Here is a 17302-nt window from a genome sequence, read left to right as displayed (position 1 = left end):
AGGATATAATTGCAAATGAAATAATTTAAATAATAAAATACAAATTATTTTGAAAGAGCAATAATAAAGAAATACCTTGCCAAATTGCCTTAATATATTGATAAGGGCTCCTTTTCCAAAAGGGTTTGTTAGACTGGCATGAAACACCATTGTTGGGCATTCAGCTGACAAAATTGTTACCCAACGTTGCTGTGAGATAAAACATTCAAGAATTCATGTTAGGAAAGAAACTTCATTCACATTATACAAACTTTTAAGAAGGTTATTTTTCTGCAATACACTACACAGAGCCCAAAATAAAATGGATATTACATACACAATCATAAAATAACATCCGAAAAAGGTTGCACACCCTTACTTACAGTATAACGATTAAAATTAAATTCAGTTTTGCATGTCATTAGCATAAAAAAATAAAGCAAGTTAATTTAGATTCATTAACAGTTTTTGAAGTTCATAAAAACCAACTAAATATCACATTTAATTACAAACAACATGGTAGATGATAACATAATGTAGCAAATTAAAAAGAAATCTATAATATGTAGTAGAGTCTTCGTTCAGACTGTCTTGACCAAAGACTGACAAATCTTATAAAATTTTAGCAGCTAAGAAAAACTCTCAGCAGACAGCTTCTAGATTTATTGATTTTATCACATTTATTGCAAAATAAAATACTTCTCATAGACACTCCTGGCTATTGTTTAATCATATGGTGTACTTTTGCATTAAAAGAGTTAAATATTCAATTGAAAAATACAAATCTGAAAAAATTTTAACGAAATAAGTCTTTTATTTGCAATTTCTATATTTTGATAAAACAAACTATGAAATAAAAACTAAAGCAGTAGCTACATTAATATTCTCACCTTTGTTACAAACATTAAATTGATATACACATTAATATTGCCGCTATCTCACAAGTTTCAAGTTTCTAGCAAAAAAAGTAATCAGCATTAATTTCTTTTCATTTCTTTGTTAATAAATCCCACTGCTTATAATAAATAATAAGTTGTAGAATAATTATGTTGAAAAAGTTGGTAGCCAAGGAAATTTTTTTGGTCATCTTGCTGACCTGGTGGCCACTATTTGCCTGTCTCTGGTCATTACAGCAATTTTCTTCCCAAATCAAATTTTTTCATTGCAGCATAGCATTAAATAATTCTGAAAATATTTCCCAAACAACTTGAGTTGTTATTTACGTACCACTCAACTTAACTTAATGAGAACTTAACTGCTCTATATCCAACAAATGAATTGATTTTGAACAGTGTAATGGACAATCATAAGAAGTTAGAAATTGATTCTGAAAAGGAAGACATGATAGAGGCAAAACTACACAGGACTGAAATTATACAAGCAATTGAATACTGCTTAAAACAGACATTTCCCAATGAAAAGAAATGTGCCCAATTCTATATTCAACTCTTAAAATTTTTATGAAAAATTAACCCTATGATAATCAATGCAAAATCTCAGATTAAATAAAATAAACCTAAGTATAGGTAAACCTAAGCAAAGTTTTTTGCTATATTAGTTTATATTATTCTCTAAACTGAGCATTTTATTTATAGTACAAAAATTAATGATTTTGATACATTTCTAACATGTATTAACTTTAATCTTTTACATATGGCTGGTACAACAAGTAGACTATGCAGAATTTATCATACTCCTATTAGGCAAGGCAAACTTTCAACTGGAATTTTTCAACTAGAACCAAACCATTTTGTCACAGTAATTCTATGTTTTATAAGAATAAAATAACAAATGTAAAGAAAAATAGAAAATGTAGCATACAACGGGTAAGGAAATGAAATTTCAATAAAGCTGCCGTAAAAAAATTTCAATAATATACTCACAGCAACCCAGGTAGGCACTAGATCACATTTATTTAAAACAAAGATGAGATGCTTATGCGGTTTTTCTTTTCTCAAAAAATTTTCTATATGTTTAGATCTTGTACCCATAGGATCTCTGGCATCTAATACTTGGATTACGACATCAGAAGAATCTATTACCTAAAAAATTTAAATACTGTAAATACAGCATAATAAATTCATATAGCAGCCTATAACAATGAAACACTCTACACTGCATAGAATTTTTTTTTTTAATGTAAGCCTGCTCAGCGAACAATAGGAAAATTAACCCTCTAATAATCTGTAACAAAGTTCTCTCTATACTGAGAATGATTTGATAAAATTTTCTGAAACACAGCAATGTGTTCCTTTTTAGAACAATGAACATATACAAAATCACACCTGCCAACGCTGGAGAAATAAAATAATGTAGATTTTACTACAATATTTTTTAGGCTACATGTAAAAATTTGATACATTATGCATAATCACGTAAGTCAAAAAGAGAAATTCAAAATTGGAAATAATATAAGCACCTACAAGTAGCGAAGTAAAAAATAAGTAAATAAATCTTAATCTAAAGAAGATTTTTTATTTTTTTAAACCATTATTTATAATTACTTAAAGTATAAACACTCAACATACTACAGTACTGGTAATAACACCATCAGAAGTATTTTTGCGATTAGCAGATATTTTATTTTAAAAATTTCCCTCTTTTTTTTAAAAAAAATTTCTTCAACAAATACGGAGAAACTTGAGAACACACGGGTAAACAGGAGTCTTCGTAAAAAAAAACAGGATACTTGGCAGGTATAAAAAATAATAAATAGAAAATGAAGCCTGGGTTTTTGACATGACAAACATCACAACTTGGTTGAAACTGTCATCCAAAACGTAAATAGTTACAAAATTATAATGCAAGTAAAATCTTTGTTAGTATATTTAAAGCATTAAGTTTAAAAGAAAATGGGAATAAGTAGAAATTTGATCAATTGTTTCTCAAGAAGCCATTCATTATAAACGATAGATGTGAGATACAGGTCAATGTAAAAGAGAAAAGTATGGCTTGAAAATGAATTAAAGTAATTTACAATTAGGGAGAGTTGATACGTCTGTAATTACCCCTGCATACTTAATGTAGATGCAGCATTACAAATTCTCTGCATCATAAATGCAGCTTACTAACTCTTTTCTTATTTAAAAAAAAATCAAACAGAAATCAGTGAATATAAACAAGGATATCTATATCTAAGAGTACCTAAGGATATAATATCTATTAATATCTAGTTCTTTGGACAGTGATTAAAATTTTTTAAATTTCTAACACAGAGATGCCAACTGCTCCGGACATGCCATAATAATTTAAAAAACAGTATACAACGGCAAACAAATATCTGATTAATTTTGCCTACTTTTTAAACAGTGTGGCATAACTTTACAGTAACAAAGTAATGAATTATAAAAACCAACGAATTAGTTAGAAATAGTGACAGATAAAAACCTAATAAATTGAATTTATAAAACCAAGAATCTCAGATTAATAAACCACCAATCGAAAATATTTATTTGCTGTCTGGCGCAAGTTGGCATCTCTGCTAACGTAGCAGTTGGAAAAATGTTCATCAAAAAGAAATGTTGGCAACTATGTTTGTGATATAGAGATATGTTATATCAGTTAAAAAAAGAAGGAAAGTAAATTTTACTTTATAGAGCTCATTCCATAAGCGCTTAGATTGGCCTTTAAACATAATCATTTCCCTTGCTTCTTTTACAACTTTCTCTTCTCCTGTTATGATGCTTCCATCTTTGGTTGAATCATACTTTTCAGTTGACTCTTGGGCTGCATTAACAAATTCCTATAAAAACATGATACATTTATATGACATTTTAAAAATTATTATTATTTTTTTTAAACAATGAGAGAGAAAATATATTAACAAAACTGATATGAATGACTTCATGGCTGAACTGAGCAGCTATGAAACCAGACATGTGGTTCAATTAAAGTAAAAAATATTGAAATAGCCTAGTGATGTCAATTTGCCAACATATTAATGAATCTTGCATAAAACTACTGAAAACACCCCTTAAAGATTACTGAATTGTGTAAAATAACTGAAAAATCTCATATTTGGAAACTGATTTTTAACTTTTGTAGCTACAGAAGATTTGCAACTTATATTTTAAAAACAACTGATTCTCAGTAAGAATAACAATGTTAGATTTTTAATTATTTAGTGTGTATATAAATCCTCAAACCTGCTTCAGGAATAACATTCATATTTCGTCACAATGTAAATGCTTATTTAACATTTTATTTATTTAATTTTTTATTTTTTACAAATTTAATATGAACCAGGCAAAATTTTTTCAAGGGGTGAAGCTATAAAAATCGAGCATTTTTTAGCATTCAAAAATTATTTTTAAGCACTTTAAAAAAATTTATTAGTCAGCCTAGAAATATTTTGTGCCTAATTTTAATTATATTCAATAAAAAGTTAACCATTCTCAATTCTCTAAATTATTTACTTAATTAAATAAAAAAAATTAATTTTAATTTAAAATTACAGCTAGTTACACTAACTTTAAAAAAAAGTTATTGGGCACATTTTCTAGATTTATATAAAAAAAATAATTACTAACTACAAAAAAAATAAAGCATTTCCGCAACAACCCGTCGTAAGCCAGGGGGTCACAGAGGTCAAGACCCTTCAATTCTGAGACCAATGGCATGACTGTGTCAATGTGGTCAGCACAGCTCAAAGGCCACCCAAACAATCTATTAATCTGAAGTTGTGTGGGTTTCAAGTCACCACCAAGGATCGAACCCTAGTTCTTCAAAATGACAGTTCAGTGCCTTAACCACAAAGCCATTGAGGCTCACTAATTACATACTCAACAAAATTATAAAATTAATAATAGCTCATTAATTATATTTAATGAATCTGGTTGTTTAAAAAGTTAAGCAAACTATGAAATTCAAATTAGAATTCCAAACTAGTGAATCTATGAATTTAAGTTTCATTTAAATTAGTAATTTGGATCAATGTCTGTAGTCTTCTTAGTGGCTCAATAGAAAAATTAAGACAATGCTTTACAAAAAATCTGGACACCTTTTGATGCAATATACACAAGACTATTTTTAAGAAGTGGAAATAAAGGGTTAAAAAAATATTGTAATATATTGATTTGAAAATTTAGTTCTGTTCAGCTATTTCTTTAGAATATTTAAGAAAAAAAAACATGGGCAACCCTAAACGTTTTCAAATAAAAAACTCAGGATGTGAACAAGTTGATCAGAAATTATTAAAAAAATAAAAATTTCAATTTGTGATATGAATTTATCCTTAAAACAGACTGTGGTTAACAATCTTGTCATGAAAACTAGGTTTTTTTTAGTTACTCTTGGCGCCAAACAAAAGAATAAAGTTTTCGGAAAATAAAAAAATCAAGCCATCTTTTACAGATGCAATGAATAATGAGTACCTGCAAGTACATTTTGAAAATGCTTCATACCCTATTGGAAGGAATTGATTTTATTAGCAATTTCATAAATGGCCACTAATTAAATAAGATTGATAAAAAAAATAGTACATTTTAAAAGAAATTTTAAAATAAAACACAATTATTGAACTTCTATTATAAGACTATGATAATTTTTTTACCAGTTAAAACAAAATCACGGCTAATAGCCTAAAAATTTAAGGAGCTAAGGGTATCTCGTTATTTGAAAATAAAAATGCTTTGTCATGTTAGCTTGAATGATGTTAATTTCAACAAATAATTTAAAAGCACAAAAAAATTGTGAAATACTTACTTCCAAGTTACAAGTTTTTAATAAAGGTTTTTTTCTTAATGCTTTAGGACCAAATGTGACTTCATAACCTTCAGTGTCTAAAATGTGAAACCTTTTATTCTGCAAGACAGAGAGGATACAAATATAAGACATGCAAAATAAATAAATAAATCAAATAAAACAATTTATGATAAAAATGTTCAAACAATTAATTACGAATAAAGTTTTCAAAAAATGCCAAATTGTTACCAGTAATATGATTTTGAATTAGCTAATAACATTAACTCCACTGAAACATTGAAAAAACTGCAGCAATAATAGAGAACAGGGTGCATAGCCAAATCTTTCAACAAAAAATAAGCACATTTTAAGTACTTTTAAACATTTAAAAATATTTTAAAGCACTATATACATTAACAAAACGCAAAATAATTGATCACATTGACTTCACGTGATCTTGATAAAATAACTATTTCCTTACAAAGAACTCTTCTCTTGATTATGTTAGCCACCATAAAGAGATCAAAAGATTTTTCGGAGTACTTCAGAGGGTGGAAAATGAAGCCTGAATTTGAAAATATCTTGCAATATGCAGCAGAGTTGCACAGGAGATTGCAAAAATCTCACTGAACCCAGCTCAGTATTCGAAAAGGGAAAATTAAGCACATCTTAAAAACACTCAATAAAAAAAGCTCCTTTAAGTGCTTTTAAAAAACGAAAATCAAAAATAAGCACCTGTAACAGGGGTCTGTCTAGGTTTTTCTGAGAGGTACCTATTTTGTGAAAATTTAGATATAATTTGTGAAAAATTAAAAATTATATTAAAAAAATCAACACAAAAATTTGGATTTATTGTTTCTTAAGGGATACAAAAATAAAATTTTAAGAAAAAGTATTTTGTGAAACTACCGTTTTTCCTAAAATTGAATTTGTGAAACTACCGTTTTTCCTAAAGTTGAATTTGTGAAGGTACCGCTAAACGGTAGTAAATTCGGCCTGGACAGACCCCTGTTTAAGCACTTTTTAAAAATGCTATGCACCATAGAGTAAACTGTAGCAAAGAAACCATTGCATTGCCAAACTTAATAACACATAAATATTAGTGAATTTAATAAAGAAGTCCTGTAGCAGAATTAGCATTGCATGTAGTTTGGTAATAGGAAAAGTAAATTAATTTTGACTTTGTAAGCAAAAACATTGTTATGAATTTATACATAGTTTTTGAATAAATGTTTTAATAAAATTTTATTAGGGTTTGCGAAATTTGAAAAAGAATAAGCAAAATTTTTAAAATGCAAAACTGACACATTAATACTATTTTTAACTTAACATTTTAATAATTCATTTATTTGACACAAAACACCATTCAATTGGGTCCATGCAGAACTTTGGAAAGACTTAGATTGTTTTAAACTTTATTTTCTCTCAAACTTCATTTGGTTTAAGTAATATTTTATTTATTTTTTAAGATTTCATTTAATGTTGATTTTTTTTTATTTGCCTAAAGATGATTAAACTAAAAAGCATTTTTCTTTTTTCAATCAATTATTTTCAAACTAATAAGGGTAAAATTAATTTCAGATGTCTTCCTTTAGTGGAGCAGATATTTCATCACAGTTGGTAGTATTAGATATTTCAGTCTTTTAAAACACACGAACTTCCAAAGGGCAAAGTTTGAATAGAAATATTTTATCCAGCGCTCTGCAAATAAACTTGCTGGCCCTATAGCAGAATTTTTTCGAGCTATCTGCGACAAAACTCTACAGCACTTATAATTTTCTGCAAGATACTTTTATTAATAACCAACATATATGTTAATGATTTAAAATAATAAAAGCTCTGTGTTTACAAAAAAAAACTATATGTACAGTCGGACTTCTATTTAACGAACTTCCATTTTACGAATTTCTCTATTTTGCGAATTTTTTCGTGGAACCAAGAACTTTTGGGAAATTTCTTCGTTAAATAACTTCTAAATAGCGAAGTGAATTTTCTATTTAACGAATTTTTTTTTGGGATCTACTTTCCCCATTTCCCAAAATATTTGAGAAAATTATTAACTAGTTAACGCATTTTATGGGGGAAATAACCTTGAACTGATTTTCGCATCCCCTTAACTTTTAGAGAAAGCAGTAAAATTCCTTTCCCTTTTTGTTTGCATTTCATACAGGAAATGCAATCCCACTAGAAAAGGGGGGAAAGGGTCAAATTCCTTGAATAGGAAATGAGCAGAGAAGATAAAAGGAATGGGTCATCAAAGTGTGTGGTCCCTGGTCCCTTATTGACATGTCCTATTATCTCCACCCCCACTGTTCACTTCCTTTCTAGAAAAATTTTCAACTTTCTCGTTGTTCACTCGGTAGAGCTCCTGTTTTAAGATTGCTGATCAGAGTGCTGCTTGTTGCTTTTCTTACAGCTGCAAAATGTCGAAGCGAAAGTGCCTGACTATTAAAGAAAAAAATTACAAGATAAAGGTGCATCAATTGCAATTTTAATTATTTCTAGTATCCATGAATTTAAAACCTATTCTACGTTGTGTAAGTATTTCAAAAGATGATTTTCTATTTAACGAATTTTCCATATAACGAACTTTTTTTCGGGATTTACCGACTTCGTTAAATAGAGGTCCGACTGTATATTTTTTAATTGAACATGAAATAAGTTTTCATTCTAATACTATGGGGATATTCTCCCATTTTGATGGGGGGGGGGAACAGACAAATTATTTTCTTTCTTGCATTTTGTAAATAATCATCTCAATAAAAAAAATAAAAAATAATGAATTCCTGAGAAGTAATTGCCGAAGAAAAGATCGACAATGAAATCACGCGATTCAGACTCCTCAAATGTGTGTTTCGTTTCGAGATTAGGTTGTTGTAATAAATAACATCGAATAAAAAAACATCGGGTTTTAAAACTATGAAGAAATTGACAACAATAACTGCCAAAAATTCGATAGAATTATTTCCTTCAAATCAAAATACTTAAATGCACGAATGGAATTTTTCATATTGTTTGAAATATATTGGGATATTTAAAATCCAAGTGAAAATCAATATCAATAACTGCCAAAAATATAATCGAAACATTACCTTGATTTAAGATACTATTGGCTTAAATTAAGCGCCTCAAAAAGTGATAATCTAAATAAATGATTTAAATTTTAGGTGTAAATTTCTGGATTTCTTCTTTTTTGTTGTTAACTTTGCAAAAGAAAAAACATTCTCTGTAACATTCTGCGACAATATCGCCGCGATTTTGCCACGGAGCTAGCAAGCTTTGCAGATCAATACAAAGGTTTCTGCTACTGGCAGTATAAATATGAATATATACAAATCTAATTGAAGGTAAAAAAAATAATGGTACATTTATATAACCAAATAATTAAAATAACCAAATTAAAAGTAAATTTAAGGTAAAAAAAAATCTTTATCATTGCATCAAATGAAATTAGCTGCGCCATCTTTTAATTTTTACTTCCAAATGGGAATTAAGATTATATTATACATCATTTTTCCAAAGTAACCCAGAGTTCAAGAATTGAATATAATTAACACATACACTCATAAAAAAAGGACACGATTAAAAAGCTGAATAGAGAATCAAATAAAATTACTTTAGCTGTTTCATTAAGCAACGTGATAGGAAGCTTTGTTTGACGCATTACTACTTGATATGGATCTTTTAAAGCCTTCCCTAACTCATCTTGAAAACGCTGAAGTGCATTTTGCCCAATAACCTTTGTATTTCCTGTAAATAAAAGTACAAATAGACATATATTTTTCTTTAAAGTGCAAATAGAAATTAAATAAGTGCAACACAATGTGTCCAACACAATATTGGATCACAATATACAATCAAGTGACTGAGTGTTACAATCAAATGGATGTAATCAAAGTAATACAATCAAATGGCTTAGCTTAATCAAATGGCATTGGTTTGATCCTCGCGTCGGACAAGGTTGGCTCAGCTTTTTATCCCTTTTCAGTAGGTCGATAAAATGAGAACAAAGCTTTAGCACCCCAGAGATCAGGGTAAAGAAAACTGAGATAGGCACAGTAGGCCATGGCCCTCAATGGGCTGTTGCACCACTGAGTTCAGTTTGGAGGATTACACTTAAATCTACTTCTAAATAAAGTAGCTTAAAGTATACTATTGATTAAAAAATGTTTTTTTTTAATTCAAAAAAACATAGATTTATTTTTTTAAAAATAAAAAGGTTTCAAAAAGAACATGTGTTAGGAATGAAATTCAATACAGTATAGTAGGTAAAAATATTCAAATAAAATTACTGCAAATTTAAAAGGAATGTTCATTAAATACAAGCGTCCAATACAACGACCTTACAATTATAATATGCAAAAAGTACAATGTTTCTTACATTCATTAGAATATCCCAATTTAAATGCTTTTCAGAATTTAAATTGCAACATTTTCTTTAAATTCAGAAAATCTATCACTTAATGATGAAGATTGAAAAGAGAGTTGTTTTGAAATTTAAATATAAGAATGATAATTTAGTAATTGACTTCAGATACTTTGACTTTCCAATTGAAAGAGGACAAGACAACCAGTGTTGTGAAATATATTTAAAATAGAGAAATATTTTTGCCAAAATTAACTAAACTAACATTTACTCATTGTTTATTCAGTTTTTTTATCAAAAAAAAAAAAAAAATTCAAAAGTAATCTTCTTTCTAACATGAATACAATCATTTACTTATGCAAAAAAACATATCCCATCACATTGCTAAAACATACACAACAAAATTTTATGAAAACTTTTTCTTTCATTAAATAAAAAATACTTCACAAGCAATCACTTAGAGCTTTCTATTGGTTAATTTGATAAAGATTTCAAGAACAATCTTATTTTAAATTCATTAAATTACCTTCAACATATGAATTTAACTAAAATTATTTTTATTTTTAATTAACATTTTTAAATGATTCAAATTTAAAATACAGTCGAGCCTTGTTAAAACAAAATAGATGGGTTGAAAAAATCTTTTTGCAATAACCCATAAAACAGCAAAAGGTATTAAGGATGATTTTAAATAACAAACCACTAAAGCAAAGATATTTTTAAAGGATAAATGTTTTTAAATAAATGTTATATAAATAAAAAATAAATGTAAAAATGTATTTATCTAAGTTAGACCCAAAAAAAAAACGCTTATTGAAAAATAGTTCATTAATGTTTGATTGAAATTTTGTAGTCTACATTTGTTAATTGATTAAACAAAGAGGCTTTTCTCTCCAATCATTTTTACAACTAAAGTTCTTCCTTCAACGCCCATTTTCAATTTTGCTAAACTTAATTTTCTGACATGGGTAACACTTCGTTACTTCCCCCTTTCTCAGGGAAGGATGGAAAAGGAAAGAACAGCCTGGTTGATAAAAGTGAAACTCTGGGGCACACCTCCAGACATAGCAATATCAATTTGAAAGTCAATGATTGGCCAAGTGAACGTCCAACAATAAAAGAAAACAACATCAACGTCTACAGTCAGCTATTTTAGTGAGAAAAAAAAAGATCCAGAAATCATGTTTCAATGACATAACTCTCCAAAAGGTGGCAAATCAGAGAGAGACACTTTACACACTTTAAACTTTTACTTATATTCACCCTTAAAAAAAAAGCAGACAAAAATTATAGAGTCAAATTTCAGTGTGAAAAAAAGGGAAAGAAATAAGAACATTACCAAACCATTTTTGATTTGGAGCTATTCTTGCCACTGATCCAGGAGTTAATCTTTCTTGAAAAGGAGCCTCTCTGATAATTTTGCCTATTTTATTTCTAGAATAAAAAAAAACATATTATGAATAATTATATATTAAAACAAAAAAATCTTATGAATCCTAAACATAGATATTTTGTAAAGGGAAAAAAAAAGGAGAGCAACTAAAATCAATGCTTAAAAATAAATGTTATAGAAAAAATGAATAAACATATATTATTTCTTTTTACCATTTCTGATTAAACAATGTAATAAAGTTGACAAGATAATATTTAAAAAGAGACTGATGACTTTGATGTTACAACAAATGGAGAAGAGAATTTTAAATTATTATTTCATCAATTTCAAATCTTGATTTATTTTTCAATATATATGCAAAGAAATATTGGTGCGAATAAAAGTGGCCACAAACACACAGAAATTTTTTTTCCAGAGTATATGGTAAAATATTTCTGTTCAATATTTCACAACAGTTAGAAAGTTTAAGAATAATATCTAATAATACAATACATGATAAAATAACTTTGCTACTAAAAGAAAGAATTTAAAATGAATGAACAGAAACTTAATTAAAAGATGAAAAGCTAACTTTTAAATGTTTAGCTGTCAATACAGGAGAGAGCAATATTTTTAAAATTATTTTTGTCAGCAATTTTTTTAATGTTTGCTTTAGTTTCGTCTGCATTTTGCACTCACCTCTGAGGTAAAACATAATACTGGTATATTGATCATGGGTTTTTTATGGCTCCGCAAAAAAAAAGGTACCAAAAGTTCAGAAAATCAAAAGAAAGAGAGAAAACAATAATCTTTTAAATCTCTATATAATATAATAAGAGGTCTACAAATTCTGGTTGCCTGGTCACTTAAAGAATCATAGCTCGCACCTAATATTTCAGTAAAATTTAATTAATTTTTCAAATCAGATAATAATTGTAACTAATTTAATAATAGAAAATCTTACTATTAGATCCTAGAAATTTCAAATTTTTGAAGATCCCTGAATATAACTATAAATAATAAGCACAAAAAAAAAAATTTTATACTCTATATTTTAAGGGGAATATATTTTGCCTTTATCATCATAAAAACAGTTCTTCTTTAATTATCACAAATAAGTATTTTAGGTCGGGATAGCATTGTTGGTAGGGCACTGGGCCCACGTACAAGAATTTGGAGCCGGCCGAAGACTTCCCGTGCTATAAAATGGTGACTGATGCACGTTAAATCTGTCGAGTCGCAAAGTCCCCCATGTTCCCATAACAAACCAATACCTCTAGGGGTAATGATCCAGGAGTTTCCTTTTCTTCTGGATTGGCTCAAAAATTACAAGGCTACGGAGTTGAACATTAGTAGTCGTAAATCCAAAATTGGGTCAGCTGTTCAACGGCGGTTAAAAGAAAAATAAATATTTTGGCAGGGATTTTTAAATTTTGAAAACGCATTTTTTTAAAATTAAATTATTTTTTAAAAGAATACTGGGACAAAATAATCACATTTGTAAAAGCAGACATTTTCTGAAAAAGTTCTGGAGAAAAATATTTAGTTTTTAGATAAAAATTATTCTGTTTCCAAGGAATACTATGAGTTTGCAGATACTTTTAGTTCATGTGGGTTATTTTTTGGTCATACTCTGCAAAGTACAGCTTTCGTTTTAATGCATAGAAATAGGAGCTGAACACAGTACCAAATTTTAGATTGAAAATAAAATGGACAACAATGTTTTTATATGTTTATAAAATTGCTCCAAAAATTATTTTAAATATAATTCCATATTAATGGACTCAATTGAAATGAAAATAACAATTAATTTTTAATAATACAGGGCCGCTTTTAACACATTATGTAAATTAATGCCAGGGGAATTTATTTAAAAATTACTAGTAAAAAAAAAAACTCTTTTTAGTATGGGTAAAAAATCGGTTCCAATGCCTTCAATGGTGGTAAAAACTGAATGATTAATTCAAAAAATTAATAACTAATTCCAAAGTAAGATAAAAGAATAAATAAATAAATTATATGTGCCTATGATCCTAAAGTATATGCGAACTGATAATAATTCCTAATAACAGAATGATTTTATTCTAAAAACAACAAAAAATTAAATATCTTTATAACTATTCAAAGCAATTTGAAATATGGTTCTCATTTTTGTTTAATGATTAGCCTATTAAATATTCAATTCTGTAGAAATATACTTCGTAAAAAAAAATTTTTTTTTTTTACATAAACGTATGTATTTCTTAAAAAAGTATTCACAAATTTAAAGAACTTCTGTGAATATGTTGGCACATGGGTTGCATCTATATTGCAATTGTTAATTTCAGAAAAAATGTATATAACATTATAACTAAACTAATTTATTGAAAAATATATATCTTTCACAATCATAACTGATTTATTAAACAAAAGTGTAACAAGATGGGGAAAAAACTGTGAAACTATCAGAACATTTGTTACTAACTTTAAAAATGTAATAAAAGGGTATACTTTACCTTTTAGGTTTAAAATTTTTATACATTCTCAAACGATTGATTGTGCTTTTGTCTCTCATGTTTGGATTTGTCCTTTCCCTATCTAAAAAGGATAATAAGAATAAAATTAATACAAGATTGTCACACAAAGATGGACAACTTCAAATTGCTCAAAAATTCATGAGCAAAAATTTAAAAACCTTCATATCTTTTTATGGTTTAGGCATAGATGTTCTAACAAGAAAAGAAAAAAAAGAGGTACTTGTGAAAATATGCAACTTCAGTTTTGTAGAGCAGTGGTCCCAAACCCCTGGATCAAATGGTACAGGGCCACTCAAGAAACATTAAATTATTTGTATTTCATTTACTAGTGTATTTCTTCCGAGTTTGTGCGACTTTCCATAGAAGAGAGTTTAAGAGGAAGATGACAGATGTCACCAAAAGCCTCACATATACCATGCATCTGACTGTACAAAATTTTGAAAGAGTGGGGAGAGTTGTTATCGATAATGTCAACCATCATCCATGAAAAAGTACCCCGGTATAGAATGAAGTTAACATGCTTTATATACATTGGAATTGGAATTATATTTTGGTAGTAGTAGACGCACTACAGTACTCCCACACCAGAATTATATATGTGATAGAATTTGATGCCACTAGTTGATTCATTGCTGTTTTGAGAGAAGCCAGGGGAACTGCATTAAGATCACCCAACTTTGAATGCTGATCGTGAGAGCTGTATTAAGTTCACGGTCATGGCTTTTCCTGCAGTGCCATTCGCAGTCGAGTGTATACGTTGTACGTTATGTGTGATCGAGACAGAGAAGCAACAGCGTGAGGAGGTGGATTATGTCAAGAGCACAAGTAGCAAGTCAACTGTTTAATGTGTACCATCCACTGAAATAGGCACGTTTAAATCGTAGTGCCCTTTACTGTCAAGTTAGGCAAGTTCATATTGAAGTGGGGGTTTTAGTCAAGTTAGGCATGTTCCCATAAGCAGAATATTTTCAAATGTTCTGCAAGCATTTCACAGCAAAAAGAGGTCAATTAACGTTAAAATATTATATTTTCATTTATTAAAATACAGGATCATGCACAGATACACTACATTATTTTTTAAACCAAGACCAACATTCTTGATTTGTTACTTTTTCAATCACTTTTGAAGTACAAAATTTTGCTAATGACGATGAATTATTAATAAAATGCCTATGATATGAAGGTCTGAAAATTAAAATAAGGGCTGCCTTAAAAGAATGCATGAGATTAAGGTTGGGGATTGTTCTGCAAAACTATCAGAGGCAGGTGGGCGGGAAAACACTGTCACTTATTCAAGATACAAATTGTTCTGCAGGACTTTGTTTGTTCTACGACGTACGTCACAGTTTTAGGCACTTTCTGCTTTTGGGGGGATGTTCATATCACGTCTGAAGGTCACCAATGTGGGAAGTGAGTAGTTATTGAGAATGTCAACCTTCATCTATGAAAAGGTACCCCACATAGAATCGAGTTAATATGTCTTATATACTAGGGAATTGGAATTATATTTTTTTAGTAGTAGATACACCACAAAAGTACATTCAAATAAATATAAATTAGTAAATCAAAACAATTAACGTCTCTCACCACAGCAAAATTATAAGACTTTGGTCGGTCAGTGGCAATAAAATGCTGGTGAGCATCATTGCAGGGCGCATTGCAGGGGCAGTGATTTCTCTAGACTTTAGAAATCATGGGTCCTTAAGACACATGACTTTCTATGAATAAGTTTTGATGTTTAATAATAGATTGAAATTACATCGAATTGACATGGTCATTGCCCTGCCAATAATTAAAAAATTTTCAGAGTTCATTATCTCTGAGATTTGCAAGAAGTTTTATCCCTGGATATTGGTCCACATTATTTCAAAATATTTTTTAAAACCTTTCTAAGGTCATGGCCTTTCTAAGTATATTTACTACCACTATAACTTTGACATGTCATTTGTTATTAAATTCAGCTCTGATGATGTAATATTAAATAGAGTTAAAAATTATAATACAGTACAGAACCAGTTATCCGGAAATCAGAAAACCGGAAAATCAAAAAACCGGAATGAAATTCGATAAATTTTCCAGCAATTTTAAAAAAAAAAATTTTTTTCCTCTTAAGATTTTAGGATTTTTCTTTCTTTTTTGAAAGATGTTTACCTTACCATCATTTTGGAAATAATTATTAGTGTATTACTCAATCATTTTTTCTTCTTTTTAAGATTATTTCCAATATTTATTTTTAGGCAGATAGGTTTAACAATAAAAAAACGGCTTTTTGTAGCGATTCAGAAAACCGGAAAAATCAGTTATCCGGAATAGCGATCGTTCCATATAATCGGTTCCCTACTGCATATAATTCCTTTTACAGTTTGGAGTAATTATGAAATTTATTTTACAAATGAAGAGAAATTAAATTTCTTTTTTTTTATAACACATTCTGGGTAGTAGTAAACATACTTACCACAAAAAAAAAAAAAATTTATAATTCAAATTAATTTTCTCAACTAATCTAAATGAATTTTTTCATCTAAATTCAAAAAGTATTTTAATGTACCTTTACTAAAAAAATGTCCCATTAAAGGGTTAACTTAAATATTTAACAGTAATAAAACAAGATAGTGCTAAAAAAAATATTTATCATTTTTAAGAAAATGTAATTCATCACTAATAAAAAAGAGTATTATCTGAATTTTATTGTAAAAAAAAACTTCAAATGTTAACTAACAGATTAAGACCAAGAAAATTCATAAAAAACGATCAGGATTAAAAATTTGTGTAAGGAAAAATATATTTTAAATGAGAACCAAATTGTTAAATCACGATTGAATAATGCGCTATGCAAAGCATAGTATTGTAACAGAAAAGAAAATGCATAAATTTGACAACGCAGCATATCACGTTTTAATGAAATGACTTTATTTACCTATATTTACTAATCTATATTTACTAATTCAACTTGTTTACTTTGCTCATTTTCGTAGTCGACATATATTATAAATATGAAATTCAATAAACTTCCCATAATACATATTGAACTTTTATGAATAAAGACAAAACCTTATATCAATAAACATAAGAAAAAGAAGTTCGATAATTTTACCAGGATTTAAACTATGAGATGCCTTGCTCAAAGGCCGGTCTCTCACAACTTTCGTTCTTTTCTTTGTTTTTGACATTGTAAAGTTAGTATTTATAACACTATTAATAAGTAATTTTCAAATCTAAACGGAGAAAAAAATTGAGCACTAATTTTACTCGTTGCGTTGTTATTGTTGGCCAACACATGGATCCAAAAGGAGGAAGCTATATTTGGAGCATTTAACCGAATGTTGCAATTTGCTTGTAGCTTAAATTGAGGATAATAAATCTTTGCAATAATGTTAACTGTTAACC

At 28.5% G+C, this 17302-nt stretch overlaps 1 protein-coding gene across 1 annotated transcript in view; it reads right to left on the bottom strand.

Moving 5' to 3' along the window:
• Positions 1-17228, bottom strand: part of Ns2 (nucleostemin 2) — a 31188-nt gene extending 13960 nt beyond the window's left edge. Inside the window, exons 1-8 of the mRNA XM_016060221.5 lie at positions 17010-17228; positions 13895-13976; positions 11367-11461; positions 9278-9411; positions 5683-5781; positions 3569-3721; positions 1863-2021; positions 76-189 (exon numbers count right to left, since the gene is read on the bottom strand). Coding sequence (XP_015915707.2) covers positions 76-189; positions 1863-2021; positions 3569-3721; positions 5683-5781; positions 9278-9411; positions 11367-11461; positions 13895-13976; positions 17010-17085 — 912 coding nt within the window. The 5' untranslated portion in view covers positions 17086-17228. The remainder of the gene's footprint in view (positions 1-75; positions 190-1862; positions 2022-3568; positions 3722-5682; positions 5782-9277; positions 9412-11366; positions 11462-13894; positions 13977-17009) is intronic.
• Between the last annotated feature and the right edge of the window lie 74 nt (positions 17229-17302).

The sequence above is a fragment of the Parasteatoda tepidariorum genome, chromosome 5 (assembly GCF_982258835.1).
Source record: "Parasteatoda tepidariorum strain Cologne lab strain chromosome 5, Ptep-v5.0, whole genome shotgun sequence".
NCBI lineage: Eukaryota > Metazoa > Arthropoda > Arachnida > Araneae > Theridiidae > Parasteatoda > Parasteatoda tepidariorum.
This window is presented reverse-complemented; position numbering and strand designations above follow the sequence as displayed.